This window comes from Acartia tonsa, chromosome 11 (assembly GCF_053477335.1).
Source record: "Acartia tonsa isolate MP-2025a chromosome 11, ASM5347733v1, whole genome shotgun sequence".
NCBI lineage: Eukaryota > Metazoa > Arthropoda > Copepoda > Calanoida > Acartiidae > Acartia > Acartia tonsa.
The window spans coordinates 47,548,770-47,568,601 of NC_137270.1; the positions used below are offsets into that span (position 1 = coordinate 47,548,770).

General features: G+C 31.4%; 1 protein-coding gene across 2 annotated transcripts; it reads left to right on the top strand.

Annotated features, from left to right (window-relative positions):
• The first annotated feature begins 8,036 nt into the window (after positions 1 to 8,036).
• LOC145332797 (uncharacterized) lies at positions 8,037 to 18,684 on the top strand. Of its 2 annotated transcripts, none has more exons than XM_080177857.1 (10): positions 8,037 to 8,129; positions 8,637 to 8,668; positions 12,826 to 12,872; positions 13,259 to 13,321; positions 13,988 to 14,068; positions 14,357 to 14,434; positions 14,721 to 14,798; positions 15,401 to 15,453; positions 15,613 to 15,650; positions 18,552 to 18,684. In XM_080177857.1, the coding sequence occupies exons 1-10, from the start codon at positions 8,068 to 8,070 to the stop codon at positions 18,620 to 18,622; spliced, it is 603 nt and encodes a 200-aa protein (XP_080033983.1). In that variant the 5' UTR covers positions 8,037 to 8,067; the 3' UTR covers positions 18,623 to 18,684. The 2 variants fall into 2 exon arrangements, with proteins under 2 accessions (XP_080033983.1, XP_080033981.1); XM_080177855.1 differs by lacking the exon at positions 18,552 to 18,684 and adding an exon at positions 16,941 to 17,116.
• Positions 18,685 to 19,832: the final 1,148 nt, after the last annotated feature.

Below are 19,832 nucleotides of genomic sequence, written 5' to 3' on the forward strand. Positions count from 1 at the left end.
GGTGGTGTTATGAATCAAGAACTTGGTTGCTGTCAAGCTGGCCGCCCGACGCAGGGTAAGAGGCCTGCCAATGGCAGGTGGAAATATGGCGGGTGTTGCCGCCAGAAAGTCATTGAAAATATTCAAACCACACATATCTAATCTACAACATGAACTATTATGTGAAAATGATCTTTAAAGAAAAAAAAAAATATCACAAGTTATATATTAGGCTTGTGAAGGGAACCAAATGGGTTCTGTAAAGAATAAGTATTCATTATTCAACTAATTTTATTGTTCATACCTAAGCACAAAAATTCTACAAAACTGTTTAGACTTTTAAAGCAGATTTTAAAAAGATTTTGTTTCTTAAGTATGATTTTGAAAAGCAAAAGTTTGTGTGTATTAAATACCAAATGATTTTTGCAGAATTAAAATACCTCGAAAAATGTATTTTTTTATGGTTCACGTCTACTTAAAAAATGTTATTTCTCAGATTCTCATACGAAATAATGCATTAAAGTAAAGAACACAACATGTAATATTATTATGATAATGTTTAAGATATTCCTCGTTATTATTTTAAAAGATTATCGCAAAAAATCAAGATATTTGTTTAAATTTATAAGCAAATCAAAGATTTTCTTTCATTCCGGAGGCAGAGATTCTTGACAATTCATGTACAAAAGTTTTTTTTTGTTCACTCCGGAAGCTGGGATTCCTATTAATCCACGCGTAAAGATTTTTTTTTCATTCCAAGAGCAGAGATTCGTAGTAATATACGTACCTAGCGATTTCGGACAATTTTAAACCTTGAGAAAATACTTTTAGCAATTATTTTCCTAGGTATATATATTTTTCGTTCATGTTTAAGCATTTATAATAATGAACACGATGTATGGTATTATTAAAATATTGATTATTATTTTATCTGAATGCCACAGAATTAATTTAAGATAAACTATGCATATTTTAAATTAACTCTACCTTCATTTTTTATCGCATATATAAAAATACTGCTTCAATGTATTTATTTTTTAAAAAGAAATGGGTAACATTTCTTAAGATTTTTAAGTAACGCAAAATTTGATACAATTTCGTTTAAACTTTCAAATCGATGCAAGATTTTTTCATTTGAAATGCAAACTTAAGTTTTTTATACGTTTACGTAAGTTTTTTCAATGATTTAAGTCTTTCCGGGACCAGGGATTTTTTCGCGGAAAATTTCCTAGGTACCTACGCAGATATAAACATTTTAATCCTTGTTGGATTGAAATTTAATATGATAAGAAATTAACACAATGAGATTTTTACATCATTTAAATATTTCTTTAAGATTCATTATAATCACATAAATAATTTAATATTACATGCATATTAAAATTATTACTATGTACCTTTGAACTGATGTATCTAAAGAAAAAATGCAGATTTTTTCGCCTTGAATTAAGTAGATTCTTTGAGTTTCGAAGATTTAAGCTTAATAAGACCGCTCTACGGTGTATCTTAGCTCTGTTTCCTCGGCCAGACATACCGCAGAACGGCAAAACTAAAGCATAAGATAATTTATTTAATTTCGATTGCTTTGATTGACGATTTTAAAAGTTTCTTTGAATTATTCATGATTCTTTTATTTTTGATTTGATTTAAACATCACTAATTATGTTTGTTCAGTTGATGTAGCCCTGCGCCAGAAATCCTGTTAGAAATTATGCAGTATCAAAAGTTGTGATGGAAAGTCATAACGTCCGACAGGATAGCTGGAACATGGCATTATTTAATATTGATGGATTTGTTAGTTTGTATCTTGAGGGGTTCATTCTAACTGAGGCCCCAAATTGCCTTAATTATGACTGTTTGAATATGTATAAGTTGCTTTCTTCTTAAAACAGAGAGAAATTGCAAATTCAGCATTTAGAGAAGTTCTTTTCTTATATTGAGCTTTTGTTTTATTTTGGTAAATTTAATTTGCATATTTCAGTTGCAATTTTAATTTTACGCAATTTTAATTCACGAAGATTTAAAATTATGAAATTTTAATTTTCCGAAGTTTGATGATTTTTTACAGTCATATTTATTTAGATTTAAGTATCTATTTTATTAAAACATGTTAGATTTAAGGATCTTACCTATCTTATCTAAGAAATGTCTAGATGTAAGCCCGAGTATTTTTCCGCTGGAGAAAATGCTAATTATTGAGAAGTTTTTTATGAAATTTTACTTTTCTTTTCTAGCAAAAAGATTTAGTAGAAGAAATGTCATTATTTAATCTTTCTTTCTTTTGATTTAAAAGTTTGAGTTGATTATTTAATTTTGATGCGATTTTTAATATAAAAATCATTTGCCTATTATTATGTAGGTACCTAATCAAAGTTTAGGTACTATTGATTATTAATTCATGTATTCGCAATTACATGGACTGTAATTCTAATTTTAATTGAGATTATGAGGCCATGATATAATGAGATGTGTGAGTGGTAAATGTGCAATTCATGAATGTTGAATGCTTTTCCCATTCCTTATTCCTATCCTTATGTGGTAGTGGAGTCGGTTTGAGTTATTGTGGTGTTCGTAAGTTACCATAATTAATTTTAGGCCTGATGGCCACGACATTTTAAACTCTTGTGGTTTATGTGTTGTGAGATTGTGATTTCGTGGACACTGTCTGCACGCATATTGCAAAGATGAGGTATTGTGTTCGATTCCCAGTGAATAGACGGGTGTGTTTCGGTATGTATTTCTTGTATTCCCTGGCAAGTTCGAACCCATTAATCCCTGTTTCCTTACACCGAATTTCCTAGAGAATGAGTGTGTTACGCGGCATTCCTAACTATCTCCGCGCGGCGCGTGGCTTGTAAACGGACAAAAGAAACGCGCACTTTTCCTTTGATTAGTCCCACGTGAGGAGCTACGTGAATAAAAATAATGTATTGCTTGTATATACATGCGCTCTGATGTGTGGAATATCTCAAATAAGCCTTCCTGCTTAGTTTGACATCATATGTGGTAAGAATTTATCTTTAATTCTTGAAAATAAGCGTAGAATGGTATAATTTTATGAAGAAATTTAAAACATTAATTTTTCAATAAATAGACCATTTAACTGCTAAGTTTTATCATACGAATATTTTCCTTAATTTTATTGATCATTTGAATCTAAAATTATCAATTTCTGATGCTATTTAATATGTTTCGTGCCAATTTAAAGTTTTTTAGAAATTTCATATTTTTTATTAAATTGAAATCACGCAACCTCGATGTTACAAAAATAATAATCAGTAATTTTATGATATTAATTCTTATATTTTTGTTTTAGACTCACTGTTTTCATGGTAATAAATACACATTTGTAAACTTCACATGTTGGTCATTCGGAGGGCTTGAGATTAAGATTTCGAGAACGGCTAGGCATGGCGTTCCGAAACAACATAAAAATATGGAGGTGAGGATAGCCTAACCCAGGAAATAAGGTACAAGGGAAATAAATGTAAAATGTTATTGGAGGGGGGGGGGGGGAGATAAAATGGTTGACTTTTGCAACCCCAAAATCACAAAAAAGCGAAAATTATTAAAAATGTTTTTTTTCAAATTGATTTAGCGTAACCTATCCTGTACCTACGAAATAAACAAACAAATAAAAAACTACCGTCTCTCTTATTTTTAATTTATTTAGAATATAAGTTGAAGAGGAGGAGGGAGAGGGGGGGGTATAAGTGATCAACAAGGTGATTTGTGTGAATGTTTTACATTTCAAATGTCCATATACATAAAACATTGAAAATTGACAAATTTAAATAAAAATATTTTATATTTGTTTATGTAGCATTACGGAAGACGATGACACTCATTCTTGTTTTTTTTGTCTGCTTTAAAATGGATATTGACATCCTTGTTTTTTCTACATAGATTGCATTTCTAAGTAGATAGAAATATGTAATCAGAAAAAAATGTAAATTTGAATAGAGCAGACTAAAATTTATCTTTTCTGTAGATTAAGATCTCGCTAATTACTAATATAGTTCTCCATTACAGTGTAGATTCTTTTATGTTTATTGTGAAGGTTTTTAACCATTTTTGATAGGGTTTTCCGTACCCTTCAAATATAAAATAAATAGATGTAAAAGAACAACATCCTAAAGATTTAAAAAAAACACCTTCCCTCACACTGAAGTGCACCTAAAGGCCTCTGTCTGTCAACGTAGTTTTTAATTTGGCCGTAAGTTATTGTTTAGTATTTAAACATGCACTACGCTACTAATGGATGTTGTCATACTTGTTTATATAATTTTAAACCACGTCTGTTAATAAACTTTTTTTTCCGAATACTGTTTCCTCTCCGAAAAATTGCCACAAAATCATTATTTGCAATATTGAGAAAAAAAAGTTAGGTTACCGAATTCTGGCTGGAAATTGTATAAAAATGTTGAATTAAAATCTTTAAAATGGCTTCGATACTTAATAGTGGCTGTTCCCTTAGCATCTATGGGCTACAAAAACATGAATTTTATGAATAAAATAGCCTAAAACCATTCAAGGACCTAAAATATAAAATCCAAGAAAGAATGACTTATCCTCATATCTGTCTGATTGTCTGTACCTTAAGATCTCGCTAACCACTGGACCAATATGGTTATAGGAAAGATAATCCGTATAATAAAGTAACAGAATGATTGTTTCTGTGTGTGTAGCGAAGGATTTCGATAACTGATGCAGATATGGTTCTCCTATACAATGTAACCTGTAAGGTCCAGGGAAGGTTTATTACTATTTTTAGGGGAGGGTACCTTCACCCTCCCAAAAGAAATCGCCCCTCGCAAAAATATATACCCTCAAGTGCCCCTAGAGGCCTCTAGGGGTGGCATATTTGCTAGTTAAGAATAAGAGAAAATAAATAGGAGAGGCGGGATAAATGTTCTATTACGTAACAGACAGACAGACAGACAGACAGACAGAATGAGAAAAAGTGAAATGAAGGGAATCAACAAAAGGATGATTATATTTCATATCCAGTATGGCTTTGAAACCGAATATTATCCGCTGAATTAGAACCAGTCCCTAGGGGCTATAACTTTTTAAAATCTTAAAGCTTAGTTCACAAAAGTCATAGGTCGACCTCTGGGAATTTTAGATCGACCCAAAGAAGCTTTAGGTTGACCGATTTTATAAAGGCATTCGTTAGTTGTACTTGTTTAGGTTGATCTACAGAATAAATCAGTCGACCTCTAAAAGTTGTTTGTGAACTGGGAATATTTCTTTACATTTTGATATCCGCGGTAATCTATCTATAATACGATGCGATGAATAACTATTAAAGAGAGATAGTGATAGAAAAAAAAAGAGGGAAAAGAGAGAGAGAGAGAGAAAGAGATAGATAGATAATTAAAAATAAAGAGAGATTGAGAATATTAGAGAGAGAGTGAGAGAGAGAGAAAGAGAGAGAGAGAGAGAGAGAGAGAGAGAGAGAGAGAGAGAGAGAGATGATAGAAGAGAAAGAGAGAGAGAGATGATAGAAGAGAAAGAGAGAGAGAGATGATAGAAGAGAGAGAGTGAGAGAGGAGAGAGAATGAGAGAGAAAGAGATAAAGAATGATAGAGAAAGAATGAGAAATAAAGAGAGAGAGAGAGAGAGAGAGAGAGAGAGAGAGAGAGAGAGAGAGAGATAGAGAGAGAGAGAGAGAGAGAGAGAGAGAGAGAGAGAGAGAGAGAGAGAGATAGAGAGAGAGAGAGAGAGAGAGAAAGATGATAGAAGAGAAAGAGAGAGAGAGATGATAGAAGAGAGAGAGTGAGAGAGGAGAGAGAATGAGAGAGAAAGAGATAAAGAATGATAGAGAAAGAATGAGAAATAAAGAGAGAGAGATAAAGAATGATAGAGAAAGAATGAGAAATAAAGAGAGAGAGAGAGAGAGAGAGAGAGAGAGAGAGAGAGAGAGAGAGAGAGAGAGAGAGAGAGAGAAAGAGAGAGAGAGAGAGAGAGAGAGAGATAGAGAGAGAGAGAGAGAGAGAGAGAGAGAGAGAAAGCGCTAAATGGTAACAGTACGAAAATATTTTCAATGCAATTCAGTTTTTTTTTTTTGCAAAACTTATTTAGTAGGAATACGAATCTTGAAGGAGAGTAGTGCAAAAATTTTATTTCAACAGTTATGCAATAAACCCAGAGAGAGGGGACAATGGGATGGTTATTACACTATAGTTCCCAAAGTTTTATAATAAAGTTTTCTTATTTGCTTGCTTAACAACATTGGGGACTTTTAATGGATTTTGATTGGTTGGTTTATTAATTAAGTGTCCAAATGTATCAACCACTAATTGTAATCTACAGAAGGGGTAATTTAGTGTATGGACACTGGGAATGTACATCAATTTATCGGCCATTGTCTTATCCCTTTAGATCCCTGAATAAATAAAACCAATATATAGTATTAACCTATATTTATAGTTTAGGTTAAGGTTGCGTGTTGGCATCTTTGAAATATTTGCAGCCTTTAGCCTTTAGCCTTTAGCCATTAGAAACTTTTTAAAATGTCCTTTTATAGTAGGGTTTTTTTTCTGAAGATTAAGATCTCAATAACCACTGAACCGATTGGATTTTTTATTTTATGGAAGCTTCACATAGGTCTTTTATTGGTTTAGGCTATTTAATTTCAAATTTAATTTTCTTGGGATGGTTTTATGCAATTTTGCAAGCACCTAGATGCTCAGGGCGTATCCGCTAGTTTGAATTTATAAAGAGACTAGTTGCTTCGCACCTAGTCTTTAAGAGAGGGCGGGAAAGTCAGTAAAATTTCCTAAAACCACCCCAAATAAGTAATAAAGCTTCTCTGAAAAGTACAACTAATTCATACCACCATTTATAAGATCTTTAGCTTGTGAAAAGAAAAAATCCTACTACTTTATAATTTAGGATTATTGTTTATTGCCTTTTGAAATCTCTAACTGCTGAAACCATGGAGTTCTACATTTTATTGTAGCTTAGCTTTACATAGATCCTGATTGGTTTTAGGCTATTTTATTTTTAAAGATAAGTCTTGATATGTACATTTAGGCTATTTTCTGCTAACTATAACTAACCCCATTTATTCAGATGTTAGGGGCGCAACCGCAGTTTTAGTAAAAAAAGTTCAAAAGGTAATAAGCAAAGATAAGCTAATTATTTTTGGGTAAAATTATATTTAAATAGCCAAGGAAAAGTTTACTTGAAAATCACTTTTCAATTACTCTATAGGTTACTGATATATTAAGGTATAGTCAAAATAGCACACTTACATAAAAGTATCAGGATCTACATAATGTCTGTTTGTACCGATGGAGCTAGCTAAATACTAAACTGGACACAATACAATCTGTCCCGATTTTGTATTACTTTTGCGGAACATGATTGCAGTTACGTCATATTTTTCTTTCCCGAAAAAGGGAAGGGAAGAAGAAAATCTCTTCAAAAGAGATGGGGAAAACCCCCTTTTCTCCCATCTCTTTTTTCTTCCCCCCTTCCCTTTTTTTTCTTTCCCCTTTTCCTTTTTCGGGAAAGAAAAATATGACGTAACTGCAATCATGTTCTACAAAAGTAATACAAAATCGGGACAGATTGTATTGTGTCACTAAACTGATATGGTTATACTTAACAGCGCAGCTTCATATAGGTCCTAGGAAAATTTATAACTACTTGGTGGGAGGATACTGCCACCCTCCTAAAAAGAATCTCTAATAGAATAGATATGCCAAAAAACAGGGTTCGGAAGCCGCGCCTCAGCCGCGCATAAGCCTCAGTTTTAAACCTGCTTGTGAGCAGAAAAAGAAATTTTTGAAAGAAGGATTGTCTACTAAAGAGACAGTTTTATACATCCAGCTAAATTTTATAGTGATAAAATGACGATTTCACTGAGGCTTACACGCGGCTTACGCGCGGCTTCCGATCCCTGCCAAAAAATATTAAAATACTAATCTAAACATATACCAATTGTCTCAAAATGTTAAGTACAGCTAGAGGCCTCTAGAGGCGAAGCCGCTAGCTATCAAATTAATCATCAGTCATGATATCCATGTAAATATCATATATATTTCAGAAAATTAAAAAAACTAAAACGGCCTCAAAATGATGAAAGAAATATCTTCAGAGGAACTTTCGGGTTTACATCTCTGTCCAATTCTATTGACGTAAGTTTTAAATTATGACACACATACGGACAGTCCTATTTTATAAAGTAGTAAGGTTTTATGTCTGTGTCGAAGGATCTTACTAACCGCTGAACTGATATGGCTCTTCTTTACAGTGAAGCTTCTTAGGTCCTAGGATGGTTTTAGGCTATTTTATTTTTTAAAGTATAGATATGGGTTTAGACTATTTTTCTGCAACCAATTTCCCTCCCAATATAGAGCCCCTAGATGATTGGAGTTCAGCCGCTAGTTGAATATAAAGTAGTAAGTTTTTTTGAAGCTAAAGCTTTCAATAATAAAATTTTTGTGGGTGTCAAATAAAACATACCACTATTTTGAAATATTAAAATTTCGCATAATTATGGAGCTATGCAAAGTGTCAGAAAAAATGTCAAAAAAAGGAGAGATGAGAGGAGAAGTGGGAACGGAAACCCCTTAAAAAGAGATGGATCTATGGACGTCACACGGCAAATTTTTTCGGACACTTCCATAATTTTTTATTTCTAGTGAACCCTTGGATGTTCAAGATTATGTGTCAGGTATTATTATTATATGAAAAGAAACAGGGTGTCTGTCATTCTGTCTGTCTGTCTGCCTGTCCGTCTTTAGCAAAGGCCCAATAAAGTTATCCTTGAAGATTGATATATCAGTGAAGATGTCAGTATTATAGTAGACGCGTTTCTAGAAATATACTTTTTCCAATTTTATTCTTTTGCTGGCCTAAAAAAATACTTTAGGGGCCCAGAAGTAATGTACAAAATTTCATCTCTCTATCTCTACTGGCTAACTAGCGCCAGGCTTATGAAAATTAAACAGATAACTGTACCACGGCGGTTTTAACAATCTTAATCCTTATTTAAAAGTAACAGGATGTCTGGTGTCTGTCTGTAACAATATAACTTTTTTTGTTTTGTTATTTTATTAGATACTAGCGGCTACGCCCGTAGAAGCCTCTAGGGGCACTGGTAGGAGAGGGAAAAGTTGACCTCATCCCATTTTAAATTTGAGTTTTAAAAGAGTTAAAAAATATTTTTTTTGGGGGGGAAGGGGGGTGAAGACACCCAAAAATAGTTTAAAACCTTCCCAGGCCCTATAAGAAGCTTCACTGTAAATTAAAATAATTTCGGTTCAGCGGTTAGCGAGACCCTTCGGTACAAACACACAGACAAACAGACATCATGTTACTTTATCATAAGGATGTAAATCAATTTAAGGTCCATTGTCTTATCTCTTGAGATTCCTGGCTTTAGTGAATCCCACTGGATGTTGTCATCCTTGTTATAACCACTTAAATAAACCAGGGATCTAAAGGGATAATACAATGGCTGATTAACTTTATGTATCCCCAATGATGATATACAAAATTAACTTTTCTGTAGATTAAAAATAATGATAGAAATGTTTTGAACACTCAACTTAATAAACCAACCAATAAAATTGACTAAAAGTCCCTAATATTGTGGAGCTAACGAATAAGAAAACGTTAATATAAAACTTTGGGGACAAGTGTAATAAACAGCCTAATATCCACTCCCTCCCTGTATGATAACCTATTCATTTAAAACAATGAAAACTTGACCTTGAACAATTTTGAAACTGAAAATATTCTTTAAAATCAATAAAAAACACAGTTACAAAATAATTTCATAAAAATTCAGAGAAAACGAGATAGATAAAATGAATGCTTGAATTACATTTTTATAACTACTGGACTGAATGGCTATTATGCTGAAAATTGCCCCCCCCCCCCCCCCAAATAAAAGATATAAAATGTCGAGGGTTTCTTTAACAAAAAAATCTGCAGTCTATCTAAATTAAATAGCAGCCGAGAAAGCAACATTTCTGACTGACAGACAGATGGACGGACAGAAAAAGTAAAACAAACGATAATTCGTTTGCTATTACTTTCCATTGAATAACATGAGTAGATATAAATAGAAATCTGTACAAACATTAGCTTTAACCTAACCTGGATAACCTAACGTGGCCAACCGCCTATTTTTTTGGATGGCACGTCCTTTGTCTGGAAATTCTAACTGTGCATGGTAATTAGAACGAATTTAGTCTTTGACGCGCGGCTTGGCGCGGATTTATGTTTATGCACAGAAGCTCCTCCCCCCCCCCCCCCCCATAAAAATTGATAATTTCTTCTTTTCCCCTGACCCAAAATAAAACACAAATCCAAAAAAAATCCGATAGTGGAAAAATAATCCCATATCTCCCGGTAATACGCGGACATGCGTCAGGTTGGAAGGGCAACACAAATTTCAGATTCCAGATTTCCTGATTTTTAACAAAATTATCTTATTTTGAAGCGAATTAAATAATCTTGCAAGCATCGGTTTTATCTGATGGAGAAAAATAGTAAATCAAAACTGTGATTTTAAATTTGTGTCACCCCTCCAATATAACAGATGACCGCTACGACCGAGAGACTTTGCATTACTTGGTCCACTATCAAAAATAACCCTTCCCCATTTTAAATTTTTATGCCTTTTTTTTAAAAGAAGGCATCTAGTGTTTGCTTTTTTTGGGAGGGGACTAAATGTCTAAAAAAAACAGCCATGTGCCATCAAAAAAATAAGGGAGTATCCATCTTTTATCTTTTTTTAGAGGCATTCTTTCCCACTTCTCCTCTCCTCATCATTTACTTTTATGACGTCACATATTTTTGAGACACTTAGTCCACTCCAATTCTTCCACCAATGCAAATTTTTTCAATATTTTCTCGTTATTTCTTTGGCCTTGGGGACTTCCTTTTTTAAAGGGTTTCTGTGCTTTACTAGACACTTTGAGGGAAACCGCTGCTCTGCATATTTTCTTGACCCTGTTTGCGTGGCAAGACAAGACAGAACCTGATTTCTGAATTCATACAAATGCATTATCATTCAACTGAGTGTCTCATAAAAGAAACATAAACAAGAATATTTTTACATTTGTATATTATATGTTAAAATATTCATTTTATTTTTTTGTCAGATAAATGAGTTTTAGTAGATTTTTGGCCAAAATAGTTTGCCATCGAATCACATATTAACTCAAATACATAGGTGTTGTACCAAAGTTTATTACAAACTATAACAAATGAAAATATACAAGGCAGTAAAATTGCAGGATTTTATATAAGGACAGACTGTAATCATAACCAGGGATCTAAAGGGATAAGACAATGGCCGATATATCGATGTACATACCCAATGATGATACACAAAATTTCTTATTTTTGTGTATAACAATTATTGTTTGAAACGTTTGGACACGTAACTTAAAGAAACAAAATGAATAAACACCAAATCCAACTTCTGTGTAAAATGCAAGAGAGAAAGAGAGAGTGAGAGAGAGAGAGAGAGAGAGAGAGAGAGAGAGAGTGAGAGAGAGAGAGAGAGAGAGAAAAAACATAAACAAAAACTGTCCCAAGGAAATTATTAATATTCTATGTTCAATATCATTTAATCAGATTCTTGTTGTTATAATGTCATACTCTGCATTTATAAGGAGAAGCTTTTATATAATTAGGGTCGGTCCATCCGTCCGTTCGTAACGTTTAGCTCTTTTTTGGTTAATTTAGACTTGTTAGGATTGTATTATCTATTTCTTTATCAGTTAGGTATGATTTAGGAAGCGTAGTAATTATATGTTTATTACCATAAAGTCCATACTTCTATTTTAAATATTCTGATATTTATCTTTCTTCTTACTACAATCTTGGTATAATTAACCTGTTCATCTGATTTGTGGAATAATGATTCCTATGACAGCAAGGCGCTATAATGGGCAAGGCAGTTTAATCTACAAATTGATGTTCTGTTTAGCAAGTTCTTACACTCTACAAGAGTTATTGTTCATTAGTCATGCCTTCTGATTTTAGAGATTCGCTTTTATGAATGTTGTCATTCTAATTTTTCATTACTTTTTGGAGGGGTTAAATAGTCATCCATTTATTTTATTTTTATCATAATAAGTAACAGAATAAGGATGACAACATCCATAAAAGCAAAGCTCTAATAAACTGTAGGACAAACAGACGTTAACATTTGCAGAGTGTCAGAACTAAGATAAATGTAAAGGTAAAAAAAAACTAAGTAAATTTGTTGCAAAACTGTTTAAATACAAGATACTGTTTAAGGGCATTTTTACGACTTGAGCATATAGTGCTTATAACATTATATTTTGTTGTTCTAGGAATCAGTATTCCAAAAAATAGATGATTAGGATAAATAAATCACACAAAAAATGTTGTAATTTTAAAAAAATCAACATGTTTAAAACTAATATAGAGTTGCTACACTTTCTAAATTGTACCTAACTATTACTCTGCATCTTTCAGTGTTAATGTTTGTTTGTCCTACCTTTGGATTAGCTTATACTTGTTTTTCAAAATTTTTTGGAGGGGCTAAATAGTTATTCATTAATTTTAGTTTTAGCATTATAAGTAACAGAACATTCAAATAATCTATTTAGAGTTAACCAGCCTTGTTGCAATTTGAAAAGTATAAAATATAAATATTTTTTTCTTCTAGTATTGCTTCGAAACTGCTTAATATTTGCTGGATTAAAACCTGTTCTAATCCATACTGAAAAATCATGTCTCGTGTCGTATTGTATCGAGTTTTCTACAATATTTTCTTGTTTGTTTTAATATCTGTTGAAAGCTGTCTATGATACGATGCAATAAATAACTATTATATTTGTTTAGCACAAGACAAAACACCAAGAGGATTCCTGTTATTTTGTAAAGAACAGGTTAATCTTTTTAAAGTTATTGAAAAAATTGGATCTGAAAAAAACTGGAAATTCAGAGATCTATGGAGATAAGACAAGGGCAATAAGTTGATGTACATCCCAAATGATGATCCACAAAATTACCCCTTTTGTAGGTTACAATCAGTGGTTGAAACAGTTGGACACTCAACTTAATGAACCTAAAGAATCAAAATTTAATTATTCCCAAAAAAAATTCCAAAGTTGTTAAGCCTACAAATAAGCAAATATTAAAAAAAACTTCAGAGACTGGTGTAATAAACCGCCCAAAATAAATTTCCTTCCTTAAGAAATAGCTTTAAAAATAGTTAGACCCTTTTTTTCTTCTAAAAGCAAAAAAAATAAAATAAATTGAAACACAAATATAGGTTGAAACAGAACAAGAGAAGAACAGAAATCAAGTTCTAACAGCAGATGCAGTTTTAAGACAGGTCAGAATTTACCAGCATATGTTTACATGTCATTGTTGGGTGATACTAATCCTCATGAGGATTTTCCCTGTAAACATTACTTTTTAATAGTGTTAAGTTAGCAATACATTTACTACCTATAATTCTATATCTTTAGCAGCAGATGCATTTTTACATGACATAGTTTAATTGTTGGGTGATATAGATTCGCATGGAGTTTTTCACTGTTTGGGATTTTATCACAGTAATAGATATAGAATACATGGATATAGTGAAAGAAGAATTTTGTTTTCAAATTAGGTTAGTCCTTAGATATTGGTTGATATGATCAGTATAATGATATAAATTAAAATCATATTCTTTAAAGGCAAAGATTTTTAATTTTTGGTTCCCTCTGTCTGTTCATTGGTCAACAATACCTATAAGTATAATTGACAGCTGTAATCATTAATGTAAACTCCTAAAATTCATCCTATTAATTTGGGCTTCTTATGACGATTCCTGAACTTTTAGGTACACTTGGTAAAGCATGGTAACATTAACATTATTACTTGCAAAGAGTATTCCTTCTTCTAAATTACAAAAATGTCTTTATTTTCTTAAATTGATTTTTTTGTCTTTAGGTAAATGGTAAATAAAAAAAGGAAATGCATTTAATGTCATTTTATTTTGAATTATTATTTTTAGGATATTATTAATCCAAATAGCCAAAATAGGACTTGGGCCTGGCCAGTTGTGATCAAATCCAACATGTCAGACTTTTGGAAGGTAAATTCAATATTCAAAAATCCCAGAATAAATACAAAAATTTTGCAAAAAGAATATTTGTATGTCAACTTACAGCCAAATATTTTTAGAATATGTTAGATTACCAGGAAATTGCAAAACAGCCGCAAAAAAATATGTATGCATAAATGTGAATTCAACTTAAGTGGATGTAGAATGAATACACATAGCTAATTATTAGTAATATTTCAAGCATACTTTTAAGAATTACATTTTATCCTAACATGACCCCTTAAAAATTATTAAATTAACAACTTTCATGTTAAACAGGAAGATATAATAGAGCTTATAACAGCAAACATAGAAAAATTTATCTGGAGATCAACAGAAATTTCACAATTTATTAAGGTAAGCAGTTTCTTATCACAGAATAAAGTTTCGGGCTACATCCAATAGAACAATGTTTTAATTTATACAAGCAATACAAGCATTGAAAAAGAAGATAAATGGAAGACATTATTGCAGAGCGTTATATATCTTGTTATATATTTAAAGTATAGGGTTTGGGTATGAAGGGTATGGAAATAAAAAAAAGACAGGGAAAAGGAGGAGAAGCAAGGAAAGGAACTAATAAACATTATTGATTAACCAATAGTAAATTTGTTTACTTTAACAACTGTTTAAATATTTTCAGATTGAGCTGGACAATAAATTTGGATGTAGTTGGCATGTGGTCACTGGTGAAGAGTTTGGTACAGACATCACTTTTGAGGTCAATATACAGTAGAATAGGGGTGCAGGGGGTGTCAACATACCCCTAAAACTAAATTCAAAAAGAACTACCTTCCCACTTTTAATCCCCAAAGGTTTTTATACCCACCTGGTGAATTGTTGTGCACATCACTGAAAATTACTTTTTGCAGACAAAAAATGCAGCTTTTTCAAAAAATATTATACTGGCTCCGGCTCCAGCTCTGACTCTGACCTAAAATCAAGAAAAACTCGACATATTTTTTTCCCCCATAAAAAATATTTTTTATTTTTGACTTTTGAAGGTTTTAAAAGTTTAATTTTTGATAAAAATGGACTTGAAAAACTAAAAAAGGGCATTTGCACATGACAAAACAGAGTTACCAAATTATAAAAATCTCTTTATTTATCTAGTTCAAAGCCAGAGCCATTTTTTAACAAAAATTACAGCTCCGGCTCCAGCAAAATATGGCGGCTCCATGGCTCCCGGCTCCAGCTCTGAAACACTGCCTATCTGTCATGAATTCATACTGTTCTAGCTTTGCATAAGTCTAGACTTTATCTGATATCAAACTATGTATTATATAAAATCCAGATAAACTTATATTTGAAATACATATTTAGGTTGGAGCTATGTTATATATGTACTATGGTTCTCTAGCAATTCTAATATGGAGGTAAAAAAAAACAATATTTAAACAAGGATAACAACATGTCTAAATTAATGAAAAGAGCTAACCATTACATGAAAAAGCTAACCCTTTTCATAGAAAATCTTCACTTTTAAAAAAGGAATGCTTCAAAACATTATTGAAATTATACATCTTTTGTTTTAGATGTGGCACTCAATTACAAAGAGAAGCTAAATATAATGGTAAAATATATTTTATTTTCTATAGCTTTTTATCATAATTGATAAATCCTTTTTTTTGCATTATTATTACTTTTTAATTTGCTTTTAAACCATGGTTCCATTTATAATAATTACATTTTATTGCAAATATTTTTGTTTAAAATTGTATATTTACCTTAACTTTGCTTTTTAGTACTGTAAATTATTGTTTTACTGTTCTTTTTTTGTAAATTTCCAGTCATCAATATTGAACTTGTTCAGACTGAAAATGAAAATTTTGTCCTAAATTAATGAAATTAAATTTTGTTGATCAAGGCAAACAAAGACAAAAGGGAATATTTGAAATTACTTGTATAATACCACGTGTTAAGGCATGATTTTCATTTAAATTTTTCTGATTTACAATAAATACTTATTTTGCTTTATCATAATTTTATTTTTAGTTAGAAAAAAAATGTGGTGTTTATATTTTTTACAATTAATGCTTATTATGTATGGATTATTATATAAATTGAGAACTTTGATTTTTTAAAATTGCACTTTAGCTTATCTGCAAATCCCTCTTAGGATAAAGTGGAGAACTCAGCTCCTTCCCAGTTTAATAAAAAAAAAAAGGTTTCGGGGTGGGTTGCAAAGCAGACCTGAATGTATTATAGCAGGAATAAGGTATAGCCTACAAGTCAAAATAATATTTTGTGGGCAGATAAAAAAGTTTGTCTTTAATACATAGCACCTCCCCCTCTTGGAAAAATCTGCTGAATTTTTAAAATATCTTTTTTGAATTGATTTTTTTAGGTTAGAATTGGTATTTTCTTAGGTTCGTTTAGGTTAGGTTGGTAGCCCAGCTTGGTTAGTGCTTCATTAGGGAAATTACAATTTTCTATACTTTTATACCTTTGATCTTTCTAAAAGGGTACACAAAAAATTTTCAAATTCACATTGTGCAGCTAGTTTAATTAGAAGAAAAAATCTAGTGCTATAGAAAGAACTGCCTTAAGCTCTACTTGTAAAGATTTGTAAAGAGATTTTTAAGTTCTCTAACTGCTTAATACTTGATAATATTTTTTTTTGTGCTTTTTAGAATTTTAAAAATTTTGAATAATAAATATGTAAAATTTGTGCAACCCTACTAATAACCTAAAACTTTTTAGAGATATTTTTGTTAAATTATAAATAATTGACTTCTATTTTTTTTGCATTTTAATTTCAAACATTTAAAAAAAATTATTAGAATTTTTGAAACCCTAATAATAGACTTTGACATTATTATTTTCAGTTTTATCCTTTAGTTGCTGTTATCTTTATTTTTAGAGCTCAATGGCGACGATGAAATTGCAAGAAGAAACAAAGAACTGAAAAGACGAAAATCTATTTTTCAAACTAACAAATAATTATAAATTTTTTATGTATAAATGTATATATATATGTAAATAATGTAATGTACAGTTATTTTTAAAGCCCTGATAAAAAAAAGAATGTTACAGATTTGGGCTGTTTTGTACATATTTTTTCTAATATTTTTAACCAAAGTCACACAACAAGGCCTTAATCTTTTGGTTTTACTTCAAATATTGTAAACCTATTTTATGCTTGTATAATTTTACTTTTAAATTATCCTTCTAGCTTGCTTTGTGACTTGGTGTATAAATGCTTCATTTACAGGGTGAGCTACCTCAATTGTCAATTGAGAAACAGCTTATAGTCTCCAATAAAAATTACGTCTTACAATAAAAATGACCAATGATAGTCCAGTATACATTGTAATTGACCAAGTTAAATTGTATACTGGCCTATCATTGGTCATATGTATTGTATTCTATTGGACTCTATTCGCTGTTTCGTCAACTGCTTGTTTGTTTCTTACCTGTATATAAATTTATTTCATCATGATTTTCATGATTCTAAGAAAGTGGTACAGGCAGCTGAATAAAATAATAAGACTCACCCCCAAATCCACTCTTTTACCTCATCCCCTCCCCTCCTACTGGATAAACGAACTGACCAACAAATGAGGTCCATGTTAACAACCTATATTTCCCCCTGTCAATAAAGAGTCAGGATGTTTGTCTGTTTGTCTTTATTGCTTGACTGCTATGGTTCTCCTTTAGAGTAAAATTCTACATAGGTCAAAGATTTTTTTTTAATATTCTTGAGAAAAAGGTAGAAAAGAAAAATCATCTACATCAAAATATACTTTGGCAATGAAGCACAAAAAAAATCAAGCATTTGTCAAACAAAAATATTATATTTATTGGATAATGAATCTTGAAACCTTTATATTTTGTAACTTGCCTGACTGACCAATGGATAAAGTAAATTACAAACTGGATGCTCATAACTATAGGTAATCTTTAAAAAACCAGCTGTTTGTCTAGAATAGAAACTGAGAAACTCACATTTCTCAATTATTATTACGGACTGACGGACGGATAGACAAAGTGAATTACAGAGTACCTTTGCTACTTAACAAAATGTTAGAGGAAAACTTTCTCCATCTTATTAGTTCATTATAGATTTGTCTATTGACGCAGGTGCTACTAACATTTACTATTTTGATAGTTTTAAAGTTTTGGACAATTTTGTTGGGACACCCTGTATATTCTATTCTTTTTAACGAGGAACTTTACAAAGTGTCTAAAAAATCAGCCATGTGACGTCATAAAAATGAAGGATTACCGATTATCCATATCTTTTTTAGGGGTTTTATTTCCCACTTCTCCTCTCATCTCACCTCATTTTTAAGTCTGATTTTGAGACACTTTCATATCTTTTATCATAATTAATTTTGATATGGATCAAGAAAATTGCAACTGAAAGATGTTTTGCCCCCTTTTTTTCCACCAGCGAAAAATGCAATATTCCTTATCTTTGTACTTTAAAAGGATATTTTGTTTTCACGTTATTTTGCTTATTTTGTTTTAGAATTGAACGGGGATAATGAAATAGCTCGAAGAAAGAGAGAGATCAAAGAAGCAAAATCTTCAGTAATTTAGATATTTAAAAAAAATATTTTAACACTATTTAGATAATTTTAAATAAAAAAAATAAATAAAAATCTCGAAACCTTTGAATATTTATACAGGAAAAAATCAACGAAAATAAATAAAACGTTCAGTTTATTTGAAACTATAGGTTGTGGCCCTAGTATTTAGGTGATTGTATTCAGAAGAGAAAGAATAGACATAAAATAGCCTGAAACCTACCCAACGCTTAAATCTAAATATGAAATAACGTACAACATCCTTTATGAACATCTCCTAAAAAGGAGAACTCAATCAGTTCATTAGTTATTGAGATTTTAAGCTTAAGATAAAAAAATCCAATAAAAAAGTTAAAAAATTAGACTGTGTTTATACATATAATAATAGTTTATATAATAGGATAATTAACTCTACAATCCATGAGGGTGGAAGGGTGAATTTATCCCACCCAAAATAGACCTCCCTCCCTCCACCTTGCTGTCAGGCATAAATGCAGTGTTCCGATTTTGCAGTTTTTGAGATCTTGAAGAATAGTGAAACTGATTTCCATGATTTCTTTAGAAGGGATTGGGGGGAAGTTACCATTTCTTTCTTAAAAGAATGAAGTTATCTTCAACGACTTTTCGGAATTTATATAAAAATCCACAATGAATGAAAGCTAGATCGATCCAGCGGTTGGCGTGATCTGACTAGAAAGATTTATTTCAGACTTATTATTTACTATTTTATAAAATAGAGAAAGGAATTTTGAAGGTAATGTGACTCACCGATAGACAAACAATCAAACTTGTTAGTAGAAGAGAATCGTAGATGTATAATTTTACAGAAAATTGTCAAAATATCATTATTTGGATGATGCACCAGATTTCCATGTACTCTGATAAAGAGATACTTAGCGCTGGCTAAAATAACAATACATCTTATTTACCCCATCCCCTCCTCTCATAATGGATGAACGAACTTACCAATAATTGAGGTCAATATTAGCAACATAAATTCACCACAAATATTATATATTACAGGAGTGTCAATATATCCAAGTATACTATATCCAATGTTAGATGTATTTTACAGAAAGCCCTATTGGAAATGAGTAATAGTGGGGATATCTAAAATGCGTAAAAAACACAAAAATTACTTTCTTTGTTCGCTGTTTATACTTCCTAAAACTTTAAACTTGTTTGGAGTGAAGCTACTCTATAGCACAATGTTTTAAAATTTA

Bases quoted from the DNA above. Each gene is read 5' to 3' on its own strand.
- LOC145332797 (XM_080177855.1), top strand. From the start codon at position 8,068: ATGATGAAAGAAATATCTTCAGAGGAACTTTCGGGTTTACATCTCTGT. The intron at 13,322-13,987 runs GTCAGAATTTAC...TATTATTTTTAG, and splicing joins CAGATGCAGTTTTAAGACAG to GATATTATTAATCCAAATAG. The intron at 15,454-15,612 runs GTAAAAAAAAAC...CTTTTGTTTTAG, and splicing joins CTAGCAATTCTAATATGGAG to ATGTGGCACTCAATTACAAA.